Source organism: Micrasema longulum, unplaced genomic scaffold (assembly GCF_059751315.1).
Source record: "Micrasema longulum isolate JH-2025_06_02 unplaced genomic scaffold, ASM5975131v1 h1tg000376l, whole genome shotgun sequence".
In the NCBI taxonomy this organism is placed as follows: Eukaryota; Metazoa; Arthropoda; class Insecta; order Trichoptera; family Brachycentridae; genus Micrasema; species Micrasema longulum.
In genome coordinates, this window is record NW_028277577.1 from 122,481 (window position 1) to 145,259 (window position 22,779).

A 22,779-nucleotide genomic window follows, 5' to 3' on the forward strand; every position below is an offset into this window, starting at 1 on the left:
AATGACATTAAATTGTTTTTTTTACGTCAATGTATATTTTTTAAAGTTAACAAAGTGTTGCATAGTATATTATAAGCATTTTTTAACCGTGGGGTAGAATCGAAACCAGCTGTAAAAGTTATTTCATTTAAAATGTTAAAATTTTTTGTTCAAAACTAGTTTTAAAAATATGTTTATGTTGTCATTTTTGTGTATGTGTAATTATGATTTGATTATTTTAGTTATTATGTACTATTATTTTATTTCTATAAGTTTTTTTTTGCTATTTAATTAGGTTATATTTGAATATTTTTATAAGAACATGTTTTATCAACGTTTTTATTTGTTCTTATAAAATCCAGTGTTTTATTTGTAGCAAAATCTTTTTTTTTTTTTTTGCATATAAATATGAGTTAATATTAAAAAAGCATACACTCTAGTTCCCCGGTTGTCTGCTACTCATTCGAAATTCAGTTGACGATGAAACGCAAGCAGGAGTGCACTCTGGCGGAGTTTTAAATGGGATGAACATAATTTTTGCATAAATATGCTTTATTTATAAGTTTTTAAGTAACATCTTGGAATAAGGATAATTTTTAACACATCATTGTAAATAATTTGGTATTTTAGCTAATATTTTCAAATATCTCGGCTTACGCATGCGGTAACACTGCCTTACACCATCATCTGTAAAGGTAGTATTTAGAACAGTCTTTTAAGGGTTAATAAAGTTATATTGTAAGAAAGTCTATACTTAATTAACCTCTATAGGTAGATAAACGTAGGAAAGGTAAGTCATGTATTAATTTGTCATTTTTAGCGGGCTTATCATTTATAAAGAAAAAAGGTTTTCCTGACAGTCAGATATTTGATAACTAACCTCCCAGGCGAGGGCTGCCAGGAACGCTTCATAGGCTGGACTACCACTCCTGTTGGACAGTATAGTATTCCGGTCCTCTTGGCCACGAGCCACATATATCACGGCAACTTTGTGGGTTTCTCGACACCTGGAAGATTACATAAGTTGACCATAACAATAAAAGCCGAAATACACAACTGATTGAACATGTTAATATTAAATTTAAGGGAATATAATAATAAATTTATATTCTCACAACTCATTTAAATTTTGTCTCAAAAGTTAGAGATATTTTTTAATTTATTTTTAGCAACACAACAGGCCAGGAGGCCCAATTACAGTGGTGAATTACATCACAGAACACCCAGGCTTGAGAAAAATCACATTTAATTTTTGTGTTCTCACCGGGAATCGAACCCGGAACCTTCCGTGTGTGAGTCAAGCGTCTTGACCACTACACTACGGAGGCCGCCTATAATAATTATTAGTGTAAAAATAGATATTGGGTAGCTGGCGAGAGACAATATTTTTTGTTTAATTTTAGACTAGACATCTGCATAAAATGGCTAATCAGTAAAAAAGGTAAAACCCATCTTTTGAACTTTTTTACAAAACTTACTTACTTAAATTTTTTTTACTTCTTTAATTTAAATTCGGCGTCAAATTATGGGAAAAGTAAGAAACCCGAAATTAGCAAATGAATTTATTTCAACAGAGAGGGAAAAAGTTTTCGAGAAGAAATTTGGAAGTCTGGGCATTTACAGGGCTTATGACCTGTCATTGGCTGGTTTAAGTGGCCACTTTACACACTGTGTAACATTCACCATTCTGCCCATGTTTGAGTTTTCAGGCGTTGCTTAGTAGGTGATTTGGTTCAGCCGGATGAATCTCACCCACGTGATAAAGGTTTCAGCTCTTTCACTTCACAAAAGTCAACAGATGGAAGAGTTGAGGAAATGTGGATGTTCAAACATGGGCAGAATGGTGAATGTTACACAGTGTGTAAAGTGGCCACTTAAACCAGCCAATGACAGGTCATAAGCCCTGTAAATGCCCAGACTTCCAAATTTCTTCTCGAAAACTTTTTCCCTCTCTGTTGAAATAAATTTAAATATGAACAACTCCCTAGGGAGGAAATCCAGCCAGTCTGCAAGCATTTGGACATAATCAAACATTGTTAGCAAATGAAAGCTAATACTGGAAGAATAATACAAAAATGGGCCTTTTTAATTGTGGACATTGTGGAATTGTGGAGTAGTGACAGCGCCTCGAGAATTATATATTATGTTAAAAAAAAAAAAAAAAATTGTAGCGTTATTTCAAAACGGTGTAAAAAGAGCTTCCGGGGTAATAGTTCTATGTTTCAAAATTCTCGTTTGTACCTCTGAGCATCCAGATTCTTTAGTTCACGAAGCAGGCGATCAGAGCGGCTGAGGAGGTGCACCGCTCCCCGCCCCCAGCAGCCCACGAAGCCCAATTGGCTGAGGAGCAGCCTACACTGTCGGAACACGGGGCTGAACTCCGGTTGCTCTGACCACACTGCAGTTATGGACGATTCTTCGTCAGGGTTCTCCATACTGGGAAATACAAAAGTGTTAGATTATAGAAAGTGTTTACAAAATAAAATAAGTTTTTCACTAGAAATAATTTTTAATGTGAATGAGGGAGATGTATGCTGAGGACCTGGTTAGCAGAAAAACCATTTTTATATTGATTTTTGAGATATTTTAGAGTAATTATAAAAAATGAGTGGTAATAATTTGTATTTTTTATTAGTTAATAATATGTAAATATCTTGAGACTGAAGAGACATGACCGTTATCCTAAACCATATCAAAATTGAATAATAGGTAATAATGTAATCGTGTTTCTAGTGGTTTTCGTTCAACGTCTCTCCTTTTATTCCTAACGCTTTTAAACGTTTGGCGACTGTTATGTAAGCATTCTAAATGCGTTTAACGTTTGGCAACTGTTTTGTGATAATTTTTTAATGAATCTGAAAGTTCATTTTGCATCTGATATGTGTCTTCATCGAGTAATGTTTCCAAATCATTATCTTCAAACTTTTTAGGTGTGCCAGGGCGTTCTTTATCTTCAACATAAAAAAAACGTTATTTTTAAAGCTTCAAAACCAATCTCTGCATATTGTTTCCGGCAGAGCATGGTCGCTGTAAGTCTCCACAAGAATTCTATGTGCTCCAGCTGCAGTTTAAAATGTAATGTTTAAAGTTTAAAAGTAATGCAATAAAATTCCCCACAAACACCGTTTTTCTGTCATTTTTAATTCGACATGTTTAACGCTAAAAAAAATGTGTTTTTTTTGTTTTTTACACTTCGGCGGAATAACATATACCGTCATTTCAAGCCTAATGGTGGAGCTTCACGATGAGGTTGGCTGAAGTATTGCCTGATGTAAAAAGGCTAAGATAACACCATCTGTCGGGAAACAGCGAGAGTCCCCAATAAATACACGTTTTAGATTTGGCAAATATTGAATTGCCATTACAATTTGAAAAAAAAGATATTAAACCACGATACACATGCAAACATTCATGTGAGAAAAATATGTACATATTTTATTAGTTAAAATTTCTGTGTAACTCCTTACCATAGCTGTGACACTGGCTGTCAGTGCTATAGTTCATGTACTTTAAAATTGGAAAGAATGTTTGTTTTTAAGGCAAAAAGTTACCTAGTGAAATTGACAGATTTGGCCAGGTACTCCGTCTCATTGTTTTTGTGGGAGAGTATCACAGAGATGGTGTCATCTTCCATGTTTCCCGCCAGGGGGGAGGGCGCCGGCTGGTTAAGGCACTGCCCATTGTGCTGCAGCACTTCTGGACTGGTGTGACTGATGTACTGGAGAAGCTACAAGAAAGACAAGGATACAATTTTCTCCAGGCACTTACATATGCTATGTCATCTAAGTCCCGTACATCATCAGGACATATGGATTCGTGTGACTAATGAACAAAGTGGCATTCAACGATTTGCAGTAGACAACAACTGTGTTAATCAGCAATCAGAAATTCTTATGAAACATAAATGAAGGGATACTAATCCCACTTTGTGGCAGGGATGCTAGTTCGAGACATTAAGGATTGTCTGCATTTTCAAATTATAAGAATGAGTCTTTTTCATAAAAAAAAATATTTAAAAAAATAAAAAATTATTAGGATTTGAAGTGTAAGTGTAAGTGTACCAGGAGGAATGTTCCTATGAAGTTTAGCGGTCTGTGCCTAAGTGCCAAAAAGTTAATGCTTTATTAAAATACTAATTTAAAAAGAAAAAGATTGACTTAAATACCAAAATTGGGGGGCTATTTTTAACGAGTTTTAGATATACCATAGATGGAAAAATGGAAAAGTAGCCTTAAAAAAACGGGTCAAACTTTGGCCGCAATCTCGTGTATATAAAAATTAGAAGTTCTTTACTAACGTGGTCAAGTTGGTGCTGATCTGGAGGTGAAGATCTGTAGTCAGGTAGCTGGTCTGGGGGAAAGGGAGGGGGGAGAGAAGAGAGATGGATGCCCCCCGTTGTCACCGTCATACTACTGAAAAATAAATTGCACATTAATTAAACATTTGAAAGATTCGTCTTCAATGCTTTGCTCAATGCTGAGGGCTAGGCACTGGGTGTAAGGAACACCTCCATTCCTCCAGTTCGTGAATAATAATCGCAAAATTTATCTTTTGAAAACCCTTCAAGAGTCTTCAAAGATATCGATGTTTCTCGCAGTATCTTTGTGCAATTTGTTATACTGTCGACAGATGCAAGATGCAAAACTAGAAAAGTCGGTAAGTGGTTATATACAAATATTTAATAACATTTAGATAATGTTTGACCACAAAGTTAATGCTTTAAATATTAATAATATTTTATCAGCGAGTACGGCCTTAAAAGCAAAACATTATAAAAAACTAACAATTAAGTATAAAATCACATCCCTTAATATTTTTTAATAATCTAATCAGTGCATGTTTGTCCTAATTAGTGCATTTGCTTATTAAAATGCATGTCGTGTTGGTTTTATATTTTTGTGCAACAACTATGGTGAAGGTGTATAGTGAGTTTTGCATGTTAGTTTAATTGGTGTTCTGATGAAGAGATGGGTACGTCTCGAAACCGGTAGACATATGAAAGTCGGTAAGTGGTTATTTACAAATATTTAACAACGATTAGTAAAATAACAGTTGTTTGAAAAGATTAACCTGTCCGGGAGTATGGCCGTACATGGTCGTCCAAACAAAATTTTCATCAATGGAGTATGGGCGTACATGTACGTCCGATTATTTTCAGAAATATTATTTGGGCTTGTAAAACCGATGGTTGACAACCCATGAAATAAAACATCGATAATTTTGATATAAATCATATTTACTGGTATAATTTATTATTTTTATTCAAGAAAATATGTTGCTTATAGCATTGACAATGATATAAAATTATAAAAAGTAAAAAAAAAACATGAAAAAAAACTCACTCCCCAGATACAGTTTTGTCGGCAGAAACTCACTCCCGGACAGGTTAATACAATTGAAATATGAAATAATAAACAGTTTTATGTCAACGACCCATATTCAGGTTACCACAATTCTAAAAATTCAGAATATACAAGACAAATAAAATATCGTCATTGATTCTCCAAAATGATAGTGTCATATTTTATTTACTTGATTATTGGGGGCAGTGGCTGCAGAGGTCGTGGAGGGCAGGAGACCTGAGGGTCGCAGTACAGAGCCGAAGCGTCCCAACAGGATTTCCCAGCCAGGTCTCGAAGAATCACCCGAACTTGCTTATCCGCCGTTACCAAACCTGAGGAAAGCAACGAGCGTTTAGTGTAGGACCGGGGCTGTAGTGCAACGGGGACGTTTCCAGACAGACAGGTTCCTTAATTTGATGTCCTTCTGAATACAGAACCCATAAGTTTAAAGTATGTCGGAAAATCAAGGATCCATTTGATTCTTGCAGTTTAACAGAGGCCAAACACACCGTTAGAGTTGCTTAAACGTCACTAAAAGACACCTAGCCAGGTATTACAATGGGAAGTTAGCATTTATTTATCTTCAATTTCATCTACAAAGTAAAATTAAGTTTTCTGTATGAAAAACAGAATGTGTATATAATTATTTTTTCTAACATGTTCAATTTCAGGTTACCAACGAAGATACTTTAAATTTTCATTCAAATATACACATTTTTGTACATAAATATCAATGTGAGTTTATACTGTCTCAATTAAATATCGTTATATACATTCCCCGGTAAAAAATAATCATCATTCCCTTTGCGCACCTATTGGTGCATAGATAAGTCCACCTTATAGTGTAGTGGTTAGTGCTTTCGCCAACCATGCCTGAAGTTCATTTCCGCCAGAGACTTGAAGCATAAGCCTGATCACCATACCTTCATGCAACAGATTATCAAAATACACTGAATTATTGTACGAATGCAGTGCTCTATGCACCACTGGGTGTGGAAAGGGTAATTTTGAAGATAATTAATGAAATGTACATAACATGTTAATATTATTGTTTTTTTATTAGGTAACCTCATTTCAAAAAAAAAAAAATTTAAATTGTTTTTCATATATTTAACTATGACATATGTGGGGTGACGCCCAGTCAGCCCCAGTCAGCCCAAAGAGTCAGCTCAACGCAGCCACTCAGTTCTAGCATGTAGTTTGAGTGCAGCCAGTTCAACTCATCGCCGTAACACTCGCGCGACACAATTAATTATTTATTCGATATGTAATAAATACGCATTTAACAGCAAACTCATGTCTTCTTTCAATCTTTAACACAACAACTTCATCCTTCACAAATCTTCGTTACACCTGCAAAATCCATAAGTAAATTTTCTTTTTTAAAAGTATATTTAATTTCTCAGTAAAATTACACAACTCGTTTCTACCAAATAAACTTAAATATTTGTTCATATTAAAATTACATATTTTTCCTTTTGTTAAAAAATATGCAAAGAAAAAATCGTGCAAAGGTACAATGTTTAAATAATCTCTCGCTATTTAACAGATATTGCAGGCTTTTGGCTAATAAAATAATGTATTTTTGACTATCTTAGAGCCTAGTGTCTAACTAGTTAGACAGTCAAAGTATAAATGTAATAATTATTATGTACAGTGCATAAATAAAAAATGAAAATGTTGTTTCTTTTTATCACCTATTTTTATAATTAATTATTTGTTTTTATTTGGCAGTGCAACTGCACTTACGCGAATGGGCGTTTGAGATTCTCAACTTGTCGGATAAATACCTGGGGCCACTCCGGCTGGGTGGACTTGCAGGGCGGGCAGCTCCAGTAAGGAGGCCAGGACCGAGTCACTTAGGCGGAACATCTGCAGGTGGGGGGCCCCGAGTACAGCGGGGCCGAGCTCGGGGCCCAGCCCTGGTGAGTCGTCGTTCTCTGACACGCAAGAGGACAGCTGGCAGCCGCCGTTCAGGGGGAAATGCCCAAGGTAGAGGACCAGCTGGGTACAGATCTGCAAATAGCCACGATGTGAGACATACAAACGGGCTTTTTATTCAAATCTAGAGTTTTATTTCAAAAGTAAACAAAATAATAATAGAATTATAATTCTTTTACTAGTTTTTATTAGACATTTAGATATTTGCATTCAGGATCAACGATATTTACCATTCTTGACCAAAGTTTGACATCTGTTGTAGAGGCCATCGGAGTCTTGAGTCCCATGTTATCCAGCTGAATATTTGGATCAAAATCTTCATCCAAAGGTGAAGACAGTCCATCCAGTTCTGATGCATCTTTTCCTCTCATAATGACATACAACACCTGAAAATTCATTGATTTATAATTAATAAAACAAATATAAAAATTTCATTATCGTAATTTTCATAACATATATAACAAGTAAAAGGTCTTATAGAGTTGTTTATCTTTATAAAATCCCCTGATCATGAAATCCATTACATTCTTTTTCTTAGAGGTGGGGGTCAGTACTATGCAAGCTCCTGACGTCACTGCGACCTGTGAAAATTTAATGTGATAGGTCCCCGTGAATAGTTCCTGCCCTCCTAGCCCAGGTCTATAAAGAGCCTGGCTACTGTGCGGAAGGCGAGAGTTCCCATTTTGCTAAATTTCCCCCTCCAAGCCCAGATTCTTTAAGTATCGGGCTGTTAGGTAGGAGGCGAGCTTTTTAACATCCTCAGGTTTAACCAGTGGTCCCCTGAGAATGAGGCTCCTTTTATGATGTAAAGCATCACATTCACATAGGATTTGTATAGGTGTTTTTTCATCTGCACTGCAGAACCTACACCTAGAAGTTTTGGAAAGGTTTATTCTAGCAAGGTAGAAGTTCAATCTGCCAAATTAAAAAAATTAACCGCTCGGATGCCAACTGCCGAGCCTGCGCGCACTGATTTTTGAACATAATCACAGATGAATTGCAATTATTGGTTGGCCTCTATATAAACTGTATATTTATGTGCTTTTAATTGTGCAATAACGTCTATATAAGATTACAACACGACATTGTTATAGTGACAACCAAAATTTTGTGCATTGTCTTAAAAAACAAACAAATAAAACAAATACTGCATTACAAAACTGTGAATTAAAAAAATAAAAATCTTTATATACATACAGGCTAACAAAAGAGTATGGTATTTATACAAATACTGGATAGAATGACCACCTTCTTTAGTCTATGCGTTCATTTTCAAACCAATCTACCAGCTCGTTTTGCTAAATTGTTTGTAAAAATCGTAATTTTGTTAAATCATATAACTTATTAATATGTATTTTTAAAATCTTTTTAAAATTTCTATAAACTGGAATAAAAATCAAAATTTTAATAATGCATTATTCGAAACATTATTCTATACGTTATTAGAGTGGTTTTTTCTTTGCATTACACAAGTTGGATGCTCGTATCTCTATGAGTCTGGTAGAACAATATGACAATGTTATGAACCGCGTGCATGTGCGGGAATTCGACCATTTGTAATAGGACTGGACTCAAAATGAAGAGCAGTTACCAGATTCCAGCATGACGAATACTATCGAGGCCAAGGTTTCTTGATATTCAGTACGTTGATTTGGAAATACGCATACATAGGTATGTATTAGAGAGTGCCGATGATGTATGAAGTTTTTTATTTTTTTAGACATCAAAGTGAAAGGGGTCTAAAAAATCCCATTTTGGATCACATTGAACGTAATAATTATTTAAAAAAATATTCTATACTACTTTTGGCCCTCAACCGAGGTTTGAAGTTTATCACTGTCTGAATATTTTTTTAATTATGTATATTGATAAAATTATTTTTTTGTTAGTAAAGATATAACTTAATCACATTACAAATTCGAACATGTTTTAAAACTACCGTAATGCAAAAAGTTTACACTCCGCGGAACTGATTACGTTGAGCGCCTGGCTAATATTGACGAAAACAATGGCTCATCAAAACAATGCTACCCATTTATTACGAAACAAAATACAACTCACTCCCTTAGATGCTTATTTGATAAGGTTTAATGCACATTATAAAATTTAATTGGATTGATTTTCTTACTTAAATACGAAATGACAGCTGGTTTAGCGCAAAAAATCGTCTTTTTCGAAAACTTCAAGCTCTGGTTGAGGGCTAAAAGTAGTATCAAATATTTTTTGCATTATGAGTAATCCAAAAGGCAACTTTTTAGACCCCTTTTATTTCAAAATTCGGAAAAAAAAATATCGGCCCACCCTAGTATGCATACTAAAAATATTTTTTGAGTTTGTAAATGGAGTCCGCTTAAAAATTTTCTGCGATAATTTAAGGAATATTTGTAGACTATTTTTTTTACATTTTTGTTTTTTATAATAAAATACAAATTACTATTTTCCAAATATTCAAGGGATGCGCCGCATCCACAGTATGTATGGGCGGATCGCGCCTGTATTGTTTATGTAGTTTTTTTAGCCACCTTGAAAACAATCAGGAGCAGGGAGTGCTGGCTAGCTTTCGGAACCTTGAGGAGCCCCTGGACACCTATCCTGATGCAATACTCGGCCAGGCAGAGCAGCAGACACCCGACAAGCGTCTTTACAGAGTCCCGGTTGGACGAGGGAGACAACTGCCCGAGACACACGCAAATTGTGCAAACTATATTCTCTGGAAACAAAGAATAATGATTAAAATTCTTAGCTATTTACAGCAGTTCAGATGCATATAAAGTTTTGCTGGGATATTGTGCTTTGTGGCATACGCATTATTTAGCAAATAGTACCCAGAAAAACTTAATGTGCTCCTTTTAAAGGAACTCTAAAATATATCGTCAGCTAAAATTTTGAAATTCAGTTCTGGTTTTTTTTAAAAATAATTTATATAAAGGGTGACCGGAACTGAACCCGCCATAGCAAATTCGCACATAGGTTAGGTCATTTGCTAATTATTGGATTTTACTTTCCTTAGCTAAAGTTTTATAGTTTTGGAGATATGTGAATTTTTATATTTTATTGAGATTTTTCCAAAATTTGACCTTCAAGCATTGAGAACTTTTTTTCATTATTTTTGTATTTTTTTATTATTTATTGGTAGTCATAAACATTTGTGATTAAAATACATCGGAACTTCCCTCAAACTAGGGTTAAAAAATTACGCTTTAAAAAAAAAAACTGTAAAAAAAACTTCACAGTAAAATTCAACCTGAACTATGGTGTTTCAATAATTTATTCTACTCTAAGTTTGTTCTCTAGTTTGTCACCTTTTTGTTTTTTAAAGTGTAATATCTTATTTTTTAACCCTAGTTTGAGGGAAGTTCTGACTTATTTTAATCATAAATGTTTATGACTACCAACAAATAATAAAAGAATACTAAAATGATGAAAAAAAAAATTAAGTTCTGAATGTTTGTAGGTCAAATTTTGGGAAAATCTCAATAAAGTAAACATTGTCATATCTCCCAAACTATAAAACTTTAGCTAAGGAAAGTAAGGTCCAATAATTAACAAATGACCTCCTCTATATGCGAATTTGCTATGGCGGGTTTAGTTCCCATCATCTGTATGTATACATATTAACAATTATTTATAGAAGTTATACGGGTAAGTCCTACTGAACGGCATGTTTACAGTTCATTAGCAGGTAAAATATAAATTTAAATCATACACATTTTTAATCTATTTCTTACATACATAAAATGTTTGTTAAAAATATTTATCAACATTCATCAGCAAATAACTCCCTTTGCATACACTGTAGACCTTTGTTACCAAGAATTGCAGGCCCTTTTTGTTGCTAGCAAGAAGCACAGCATCATTAGTATATAAAAGACAATTAACAGTCAAATCACCCGCTAAGCCTCTATATAGAGGCTTGTCAGCAGGCGGGATAGGGGGGATATGGAAGGAGGTAATGAAAAATCCACCACAACACCCAGACCAATAGAGAAAAAATCTTTCTTAGATTTTTTTTCTTGCAACTGGCGGGAATTGAACCCGGGACACCTGTTTCACTGTAGGCCATCTAACCAACTGCGCCACAACGCCCGTCTATTTCTGTTCCCGTTCTTTGACCTTTCAGTTCTTTCATACAATTATAGATATGTACGCTGAACAGCCATTGTAAAATCGCACATCCCTATTATTAATTTCATAAAAGTTTTAAAAATAATAAAGGCTGACATACCAGCTAAATCTGGGTACAGTTCCATCATCCGATCAGTGTAATCGGCCAACAGAAGAAGTATATCACTTGCCACCTTGGCTATACTCTTGTTTTTCATCTGCAAGAACAAAGAGATAGTTATATAAATGACATATTTACGTATGATATAATTTGAATTGAAAATATTTTCGGATGATATGAATTGTTTTTTCTTGATCAAAATTGTTTTTCAAAATGAAAAAAAAATTACAAAGGGTGTGTAGGTAGATACATAAATAATAATAACGTTTCTACCTCTCCGTTTTAGTGAGTTATTTTAAATTCATTTTTATTTTCTAACCAAGTTCCTAAAATTAGATATTATATTTTAAAAGAAACATAATTTTCTACAGTACGGAGTTCGGAATAGGGTGAGTGGTTGAGCTGATTATTTGTTTCGATGTATTTTAAACAGAAGAATCATATGTAAGTAGATACTAGCTAATTTTGGTTTTGCGAGGTTAGTACGGCTGACGGGACATTTTTGGTTCATAAAGTTTACGCCTTAAACCAAAGATAGTCATATCATTAGCCCCACCCATACAATTCAATGTTCTCTTCCCATAAAAGAAATTCTGCGAAAAGAGAACCATGTAAAAGTACTCACAGTTAAGGCTTGCAAGATGTTACGGACGCAGTCAGGTAGTCGGGGACATATTCTGCGTGAGGCTAGGATCTGGTGGCAATGTGCTCCCAAAGCCGCCAGAGCTTCACAGCGAGCTAATGCCTGAGGTTCCCGTCGACACGCTCGAACTAAAATGTTCAGAACGTGCTCCTGGAAGGTAAGACACAAATTCAAAATATTCGAATGGGCAAATTCAGTTGAATTCAGTTCTGATATCAACTTTGTGGAATAACATTGTAAATATGAAATAAATAATCATATAATTTTTTAGACAAATCTTTATAGATAAAATAAATGTAAACCTTGAGATCTGGACACGAAACAGTGGTGTATTCGTGTGCATATGGTTGCAGCATGGGAGCATTCATCAAACTATCAGGTAGACTTAGAATTGACGCAAGAAAGGTCACTGCTTCAGTTCTGGGACACTGTAAAATTAAATATAAAATTATTGTGAAGTTTTAGTTAGAAACCAACGTATTGTATAGAGCACATGTGGGCAACCTACCCCGTGGAAATGTGGAGATTTGATTATGCCGAAATTCATTCATAAACTAAAAACATCGAACGTGCAAGAGATTTATTGAAGTTTTTTTTTCTTCATAAAAGCTAAATACGTAATAATAAATAATATTATCAGCGAGTTTGAGGTGATTTTTCACCAAAATGGTTTTTAATAAACTATCCTTTATTTACTGAATTTTTACTTACATTGGGTCCTATATCACTAGAATTAAGTACAATGGTTGAAGCGTGAACGAAATCAAGCAATAGGAGGGAGTATCCGTCGAGGGCGAGAGAGAGGTATCTTGGAGCAGCGTGCTTTATCAAAACATCCACAACACTTCTGTCTTCACCAGTGAGACCTGTAAATAAACGGTGGAATATTAGCATTCATATATTACTGTACTATTTGACAATAATTACATTCCGTGTCTGGGAGAAATATATCATTCTGTGCGTGAAATGGAACCGAAACTCTGGACAAGTGTTTTCCATTATATTAGAAAATGAAAAGAAGTCATGTGTGTAGCAGATAAGTCAAATGAGAGGTCATAGGCCCTGTACTAATATAATAATCCGAAAGCGAACCGTTGTCTTTGTTGAGGATCCGGCACTTAGCTGAGAGATACTGGGGTTCGGAAGAGCTGCGGAAGGGCTGAGAGAACTAGAGCTTTCTACTACAGCGCGTCCGGAACAGTATGTATTTGTAAATTATTGTTCTTTCACATAGGTATTCCAATAAGCGAGTTCTCACCGTGGTGCAGGGCCCTGTGGTAGAGGGGCAGGTGGGGGCGCGGCGGAGTCGGGTGCAGGGGGGCCCGTGTGGTAAGCAGGCAGAGCAGGCGCAGGGCGGCCAGCTTGCCAGGCCGGTGGGAGGGGCCGAGGGGCTCTGCTCCCAGGCACCAGCCTGACACTACCCCCAGAGGGACATGCGTCTCAGCGTTGCCAGTTTGCGACTGATTCGCTGCAATCTAAAATGAAGCAAAAAAGTTTAGTTATTGTAATTATAAGATTTTTAATGAAAACTTATTTTTAGATTGACATTGCCGTAATATGGAGTCAGTTTCATATGTAAACTTATATATTAGGTGTTAACATAAGTACAGTGGAACCTCTCATAATGAGCATAATTAGTTCCAGAATCTTGCTCATTATGTGAAACACTCGTTAAGCAATACAATTTTTCTCATTTAAATCAATGTAAAATACGATTATGCATTTCATGCCGAAAAAAAACACTCAACTTTTTTATTTTTAACGTTAATTCAAATAAAATTACATACTTATAAATTGTTAAGGAGCATAACTTGGAATGCGATTTCGATTTGCAAAAAATTATAAAAAAATCGAAGCGACCAGTTTATTCTTTACGAATTATTTTTTACTAGAAAGCTGTCCAGAGACATTTGTTTTTGCCTATGCTTCAAAATTTGGTGAAAATGTGACAGCATTATCATTTTTCATATCAATAAATTTAAAAAATGGATAGCCATCTCCTTATTAGGGTGATGCTTCTCAATGTACGATGCAACAGTTTCCCATGCTTTCAGCATTTCTCTTATTGCACCAGAAGATTGTTACTCTGCTATTTCCTCCTCCTCAACTAACAAACTCTACTCCGTTGTCGTTGATGTAAATACACGCACATACAATCGGTCTACACCGATTGATGTGCGGGCTAGATCAGTCACGCTCACACCTCTATTCATCTCACTATATTTATTCATAAATTAAATATTTCACTTACTTTTCTGTAACACATGATCAAGATACACAGCATGTACTCTTCCAATGCAGCACCCTGTGCGCTATCAGGTTCGGATTGAGGTTTGCTGATGATATTATAGAAGGATCCATGTCCGTAACAGTCAGTTAAGTATTAGAACTTACCTTGAGTAGGGTGTCGTTGAGATGCAGTAAGTACTGGAATACTTGGCTATGCAGACTGGGGTCGGGTAGGAGGTTGGGGTCTCCTAGCGCTCCCAGCATGCGCCGCCACATGACGGCTGCCACGTCGGGCAGCCAGCCGCGAGCGCCTCCGCCTAAGGCCACGCCACGACCGCTACTGCCCCCCACACACCATTCTAAAAACACATTTCGTTCGTTTTTATTTTGAAAGCAATAAATATACATAGCGCAAAACAAAGCAATTTCTGTGTCCATGAACTTGTTCTGAATGAACGGCCCAAGAGATCAGCCCAATACACCGAGGCAGTCTTTTGCGATATCTTGGCAAAATGATGACAAAACGGATGCTGAGAATGCGTGGTTTTATCAGGATGGAGTCACGGCACACACAGCGCGAACTGCAATGAGGGTTTTGCGGGAACACTTCCCTGGGCGAGAGATCTCTTTGAGAGGCAATCTTCAGTGGCCGGCGCGCTCACTCGATTTTGCCCCTTGCGCCCTTTTTTATGGGGGTTCTCAAATTTATCGTGTGCACCGATCGTCTAAGGGCCCATGCTAAATTAAAGGACAAGGCGCATACTGTGACTATAATTGAACTAATTATCTCTTCCGACACTGCAAAAAATAATCATGTATTTCTTACTTTCAGTTGATTTAGGTAGTTATAAAAAAAGGTGTTTAAACTTACCAACATTAGAGTTTTCTGATGCAAGATCCAACTGTAGAGGAGAATCTTTGATTGAACTAGTTTCTACACCACTTGAAGGTGCTGGAGATGGTGAACGAGAATCTGTGAGAGAATAATGCATTATGAAGGAAGAGAGGATCCAAGCTAAATAATGTATTTTCTAAATACATAACATAATCAAACAAAAATGTAATTGATGACATAATTTGACATAATGATAATATTTATTTGTTATGAGCAGGCAGCCTTTGCAGATGTGCCAATATTTTGAGCACTGCTTTTTTTGGCATTCTTCTTCCTTCAAAAAAACTTCCAAATGGTTTTTGACTAGGTTGACCAGAATGGAACAGTCAACTAGGCTTGGCAATTTATTCCAGTCTGAAATCTAAATTCTCTTCCTTAATCTCTCCTCCTTTCCTTTTTCCTCTTTCCTCCTTTTCCTTTTTCCCATTGAGTAATAGTTTTGATTTAAGGTAATTTATAAACAAATACGTTTATTTCTATTTTTATATATTTTTAACTTTTTAATCATTTTTTTTTCTATTGAATATGTTCTGTAACTTGAATTATAAAAATAAAACTTTTATTTTATTGGTTGGTTGGTTGGAAGAAATTGCCATTTGGCAATAAGCCCGCCAATGTACAAAAAGTTAAATAAATAAATAAAAATCTAAGAAGGATTTTTTTGTGAGTGAGGTGGATTTGGGGGCGATAGAGCTTCCAGTTATGACCATGTAAATTGATGTTGGGATTTAATTGATGAATGGTGGCATTCGAGGAGAAAACCAATATTTTTGAAGACAATTTTGAACAAAACTTTTCTATTTCATTAAATTAATTCATAATAAATAGATGAAGATTTTAAAATAAATATTGTATTTAAAATATTGATATGCATTACATGTATTGCGTATTCATTTAGGATTAAAAATCATACAAAAAAAAACTTAATGACCCAACTTAGTCGACTTACCACTTTCTGAATCCCCTTCATTATTTTGACTATTTCTTAATGAGTCCAGAGAGTGGCATCTTCTAGGCTTTGATGGCAATTCTTTTGGCTCATCAACTAAAACAAAGAACAATATGTTAAACACATTTTACTGAATAAGTAATGGGCAATTTAAGATAAAAAATTAATTTGTAATATTTTAGTTATCTGGGAAGATATTTTATTTATTTATTTTTTATTATATGTAAGCTATATCTTCATAAAGATGGTATGGTTGAAATTAAACTTCTTAGCGATTACGAATATACAGTATCAACTTTGTATCTATGAGTTTTGACAGTTGGAGAAGGCATAGACATTGAGAGCTATAGAGTACCTCACGGTATACTTATCTACGTACTGGAAATAACTAAATTCGTGTCTTTGGTGCCTGTTGAGCGAGTAGGTACTTGTATTGTATACCGGCTCGATACATACTGATAAAGATAGCATTTTTAATCGACTAACTAGAGCCAGAAAAGACTTAACCCACGTACTTTAAAAAAATTAGTTATTACATGTGATTTTGAATTTGATTTCATGTGATAGAAATTTGATAATATTGGGATAAAAATATTAGTTATTTTACCTTCTATTTGTGTGGGAGCAAGAGCCAATACTCTCAATGTAATATGGGGGTCACTCCTACATCTAGTGAGGGTTCCCTGTGACGGCCCTTCTCTTCTGACTTCATTCGCTCCCACCTTGGACGACTTTCCTATAAAATTATTATATGATGAGCAGTTGAATATAACTGGATTATTATTTATCATTTATACTATGGAGAGGATGTAGAATTCGAATGTTAATACATATTATAACAAATGTCAATAAAGCAGGTTATGTCTGGAAATTACGTTGCAAACATCTTTAAAAAAATAGGTATTTTACATTTAACAAAGCTGTAGGCGGTCATATATTATTATGTACTTATACTGTACTCCACGGTCCGGCGGATGAAGAAAACAGTTCGGTGTGTGAAACAGAACCAGAATCCTGGTGTGCTATTCTGAATCTTCTATACCACTTTGCTTCATATATGGCCACGCTGATAAAAAAAACTAATACGGTGTGGTCAATGGAAAATATCACATTTTTTTTACAATTATAAAGTCATAAGGTCCTATGAAATACTGCCAAGAAAAAATATTTCTTTTACTACTTATTAGTAGCATAAAAATTAATTTGGAATTCCAGCAACGGTTATTGCATTGGCCAAACCCCTAATACGTCACGATTCATGTTAAATTAAATAATGACATATTAGGTGTTTTGTTTATGAATGCATTCTATTGAAATGGTGGTTGGGGTGGTGGATTGGTCACAAATACATATTTGTAATAGGACTATTGAAGTTAATAAAATCAGTGTTATAACTGCGATTCAGGCATTAGTAAAAATGACAAAATGTCGAAATTTGACACTCACAAGCCCTTCATACAAAGTGTCAAACTTTAAAAAGATAATGAAAGTAAATTCAATCAAAATGGCAGTTAAGAAATTAAAAGTACAAGGGAAACAAGGTTTACTTGAATAGGGAATTGTTTAGTAATAATTTAAATCGTATTAATAATAGATCCGATAGTGTACTGTCAGTTCCAGGATGCAAAGCTAAGTTCGCGCAGAGGCATTCCTTACATGTTGGTCCAAGATCCTTCAATCTTCTAACCAAGGAACTACAAAACATTAAATCACTGGTACAGCTTATAGTAGGTATGAGGTCTTGGATTAGCATGGAAGGAGCAGATAGACACATTCTTTAAAAAAAAAAAAATGCATACTGCAAATAAACCATATTTTCGTAATATCGGCATATGTTAATTTGGTTTTTCCTTTATTTTTCTTTTCTTTTCTTTTCGTGGTTATGTCATACCATATATTTGTGCTATAAACTTTTTAATAATTAAAAAAGGAATGGCCCACGTTTAGACGCTGTAGTCTTTGTGGGCATTTTTTCCAATTCATGTTATAGCTTAATTTAAAGATGTGTTTTTTAAAGTGTATTTTTGTAATTATATTTCTACGTAAATAATATATGTATGGAAAAATAAACAAATAAAAAATATATTGAAAAAACCGATAAGAGGACTCAAGGACTCTAATATGGTTTTGGGTGAATGAAGAGATTTCACAGCTAAGATCGAAAGTTATTTACCGGCATGTGGTGTAGCCGGAGTATTGGAAACTGCGATGGATTTGGTAGCACTAGTGGCTCTCCTGGCTCCGCGCTTGCCCGGCTGTTCCGACGCCCTGTCCAGGGGAAGATCCGACAGATCCAACCCGTATACGTATCGTGCTAGAACACGCGTCAATGTCTCCATTGTTTTCTGTAAACGAAATATATTTTTTTAATTCCGACGTGGTAAAGTGTGTACATGTTCCAGTTGCAAATCGGTGACGGTTAGTTCTTAAATAATAACATACCGCCCATTCCTTGATGAGGTCTTCCCAGTGTGTGAGGCGTGCAAGAACGTCCATAAAGCTCTGCCACAGCTCGGGTCGGACGGACACATTCAGGTTGGCCTTTATCCATGTTACTATCAGAGTCTGGAAAATAGCGGGAGCTAGCGACCCGCCTAAAATGAAAAAATATTTATAATTACGTACAATAATATAATTTGAAAATCTCTAGGTGATCGAGATATATATGCTGTGATTTTTTTCTTCAAAGCAGAAACCTATGCAATATGAGATATGGGTGAAAGAAAGATAATGTGCTGTGCGAATGAAATGTGATATTTTTATTTTGTCCGCAGCCTCTCTGGATTTGAAGCAACAGTGGAAAAGTTTTTAAAAGTTATAAGGGCAAATGTCATAAATCGTAATATTACAGGAGAGTAGTATTTAGCCATTTTGTGGCATTAAAATAAACTGTTTGATGTCTTTAATAACAAATATTAATAAAAAACATTACAACACATGTTTGTGTGTATAAAATAGTTAAATATAAACGTTTTTAATTGACATTGACCCTCTACAAAATGGTGGCAAGAAAAATATGAAATCTGACATTGGTCCTTCTAGATCCAAGCCAAAGATATATTCTTCTGACACTTTGTTTTGCTTAAATTTATCCTTTGATGTACTTGTAAATACTTCTAATATTAGTTTTGTATTACATCAATTATTATTTATTCGAAATAGAACATATTATGATAAAAATTTGATTTAAATACATAAAAAATACAAAGTTACATTTACCCACCAAGCACGATACTTCAAAGACCTGGGCTTAGAGGAGGAGATTTATTTATTTAATTTTACAATACGCCCAAGGAGCATTTACAAAAATAATACAGGTAAGTACACACATAATAAAAATTTCCAAAATAATTAAAAAAAAACATTTGCACATTTTTATTTCTAAAAGATCTTAATTACAATCACATTTATGAGTATTTTATTTAATTACGAGTTAAGCTTGTTTGTTTTGTCTGGATTAATTCATTTATGATCATGTTTTACACGACATTGTCGTCACTTATACAGTGTTTAACTAATGTTTCATTATATTTCCGCTTTAATTGAGTTTAAAAAACATATTTATCATGACGAATTGTGCACAAACAATTAAAACATTATAAAGCAAGTTTATTTGGAGTAAATTCCATTCTATAATTAATATAATAATTAAACAGTTCCCAATATCATAATTTAAAAAACGTCAATATTTTGAGTGATAACATTTAATTTAAGTGTTGCCACACACATATAATCCCGATGAATAAATTTTAATCGATGTTCTATTGAAATTGCTAAAACAATCACTATAAAAAAAAAATTATCGCGTCAGTTATTACCATCTCGATAAACATCTGTGATTACAGGAAGCGATAGCTCGATATTATGAAGGCATAATGCTCTCCAATAGCAAGAGTATTTGCCCCTTAAACACAATTTCACTGATGTGAAAGATGTCAATCTTCAAAATGGTCATTTTGAAACCATTTTCCTGAACACGGTCGATACTATACTCAAATGTTTGCAGACATGAACTGGATTCAATCCGCTAAGGATTTTATAAAGGTTGACTATGTTTAAACATCGGAACAATTATGAATGTCAAACATATCAAAGTTAAAATACATATTTTTATATTAAATTCAGATGTTTTCTATTAAAAATTATTTTATCTGGTTTAACTGGATTATATTCATCGCCATGCAGATAATCCCCTGTTTAAATTATGCTTAAGAAGGAATTATGAAAAATCATTATGCTACTTATTACGCTGTTAAAGTGTCTACAAAAAGACACATAATAAAGATAGTGACTGATGATCAATAAAATGACCCATAATTCATAAATACTATTACTTAGATAAGAAAAACATTAATTTGTTAAGCATTTTAATGTTTTACAATCACACAAAATAAATTTGGTTATGTTTATCTATATTTTTACAAGTAAAAGATAACATTTATAACCAACTATATGGGGCATATCCAGAGAGCAAGTTCCGTTTAACAGGTTAAAGAAAACAAGTTCAGAAAAAAATACATAAACAATATCCTAAAGTGGTCTTCAAATTTAGGAAACTTCCATAGAGAGCAGAAACTGTAAACTTTATGTTTTCTTCAATTTTTTTCTTCGACTGTATGAACCAGTTCATCACTAATCAAAGGTGAACACCCACTCCGTTCATCGTTGTGTACTGAACTGTCTAACTCATTTCCTTACAGTTGAATCACTTATCACATGTTCATACACCTCACAGATCAATAAGGAAGTTCAGTGGTTTTTTAAAAATGAATTATTTGTTAATAGACTATTAAACTAAGCCAATTTTTTATTTTATTTTTTTATTTTTATATATAGTATTATCATCGCTACAATTTTTAAAGTATTATATTTCTGAAATAACTCCACATGTGACGTCGGAGGTTCATTTCCACTTATTCTCATTCAATTCTTCCCATTGGTCCAGAAACGGCAAGCAGACCGGAAATCCATAGCTCTCATATCATAGGTTGATTCATATGAACCAGAGACATCATTTAAAGTAGTGCGTTTTTATTAAAATATTTATTATGATTTTTTTTGTACATTTTCAAGAAAGCATGCGGTACAATTTAAGTCAATTTTGATAATTCCCTAGGCGGTGGAATCCAGTCATGTCTACAAACATTTGAACATACTCAAAATATTGTTGGTTAAATGATATTGGCTAAATAATTTTTCTAGTTTATAGAAAGTTCGCTAAAGCTAGGGTTTCCTAGGACAGCGGTGCCCGTATCTTAACAGCCGTAGTGAACGGTGATGCGGTGGACAGCCGACGTAGCGGTGACTAGAGATTGGTTTCTTAGGAAAACAGTGTTGTTAAATGTTATCAACACCGTTTTCCTAGGAAACCACTCTCTAGTCACCGTTACGACGGCTGTCCACCGCATCACCGTTCACTACAGCCGTTAAGATATGGGCACCGCTGTCCTAGGAAACCCTAGCTTAAGTAATAACACCGTTTCTAAATTTTATAAAATGAAAGTCATACCGAGTGATTCGTGTTTTCTTTTTGGAGGCACTTTTGTGAGGACTAAAGATGTAATTTGTAGCAAAACGAGGAGTAGCTGCTCCCTGTAACAATAAGTATTATAAGTGGGGTTGCTAAGAGACATGTCTAACTGAGGAACTGGAAAGTTGGAATGGCAGTTTATTTCTTACCATGTGTGCATATCCATGGTAGTATGCATGACCATGTATCTGTATATGTTAAGTACGCGTTTGCACGTGTCCGTCTGCTCCTCGAGTAGGTGTTGGTGGGACATTCCTGTCACAGACGTATTGGAACTATGAATAGCCAGGAACACATTGGCGGCTTGGGTCATAAACAGCTGTAGAACATTCTAGAAAACAAAAACAAAAAAAATCATCAATATTCAAGCGGGAAAAACATATAAAACGGTTTTTTTTGTTGTGATTGAACTTTCGATTGGTAATACTTTATTACTTTACTTTATTTATACTTTTACATTGTTTGTATTCTTTTTTTTATACAGAATAATGTTCCCTCACTGGGGTGTCCCGTACCGGGGGAAATATTTTACAAAATGTGAAACATGCCTTAAATTAGTAATTTTACACATTTAACACAATAATAATAAAAAACGTAATGAATCCAATTAACCTAATTACCATTAACATGATGAACAATATAAACTAAAATAATCATAAAAAAACATAACCAATTTATATAGACCAATAGACCAAATTTCATAAACAGTACACACATTTCACCTATTCGGTTTGATCCACTCATCGATCTGTGTGCAACCCACCTCCACTATCCATTTCTTAATAACAATTTTATATTGTGAGAACTTACCAATTGTCCGTATGGATAATGGAAGTAGATTGTACACTTTAACCGAGTAGTGGGCCAATACTCTTTGACCGAAGGGTCTATTTTTTTATTTTTTTGCAGCATCAGGGAGAAGTATCTAGTAACTCTTGTATTTGTAACGGAAGGTAGAGAATAATGTTTATGTGCTTATAGTAACAGAGCTTTTACATAAAGTTGTTTTATAGATTTTACATTAAGATTTTCAAATATACCGAGGG

The 22,779-nt window shown here is 34.6% G+C and overlaps 1 protein-coding gene across 1 annotated transcript in view; it reads right to left on the reverse strand.

Moving 5' to 3' along the window:
- The window catches only part of LOC148282102 (putative Rho GTPase-activating protein CG5521), a 40,917-nt gene that overhangs the window by 5,480 nt on the left and 12,658 nt on the right, over positions 1-22,779 (reverse strand). The window contains exons 9-29 of the mRNA XM_088225603.1: positions 21,883-22,064; positions 21,713-21,795; positions 18,646-18,797; positions 18,377-18,548; positions 16,811-16,939; positions 16,204-16,299; positions 15,231-15,332; positions 14,525-14,718; positions 13,389-13,605; positions 12,842-12,996; positions 12,433-12,558; positions 12,113-12,280; positions 11,488-11,584; positions 9,785-9,972; positions 7,493-7,648; positions 7,112-7,337; positions 5,512-5,653; positions 4,277-4,391; positions 3,531-3,706; positions 2,221-2,415; positions 860-986 (exon numbers count right to left, since the gene is read on the reverse strand). Of these exons, the coding sequence (XP_088081729.1) occupies positions 860-986; positions 2,221-2,415; positions 3,531-3,706; positions 4,277-4,391; positions 5,512-5,653; positions 7,112-7,337; positions 7,493-7,648; positions 9,785-9,972; positions 11,488-11,584; positions 12,113-12,280; positions 12,433-12,558; positions 12,842-12,996; positions 13,389-13,605; positions 14,525-14,718; positions 15,231-15,332; positions 16,204-16,299; positions 16,811-16,939; positions 18,377-18,548; positions 18,646-18,797; positions 21,713-21,795; positions 21,883-22,064 (3,198 nt within the window). The remainder of the gene's footprint in view (positions 1-859; positions 987-2,220; positions 2,416-3,530; positions 3,707-4,276; positions 4,392-5,511; positions 5,654-7,111; positions 7,338-7,492; positions 7,649-9,784; positions 9,973-11,487; positions 11,585-12,112; positions 12,281-12,432; positions 12,559-12,841; positions 12,997-13,388; positions 13,606-14,524; positions 14,719-15,230; positions 15,333-16,203; positions 16,300-16,810; positions 16,940-18,376; positions 18,549-18,645; positions 18,798-21,712; positions 21,796-21,882; positions 22,065-22,779) is intronic.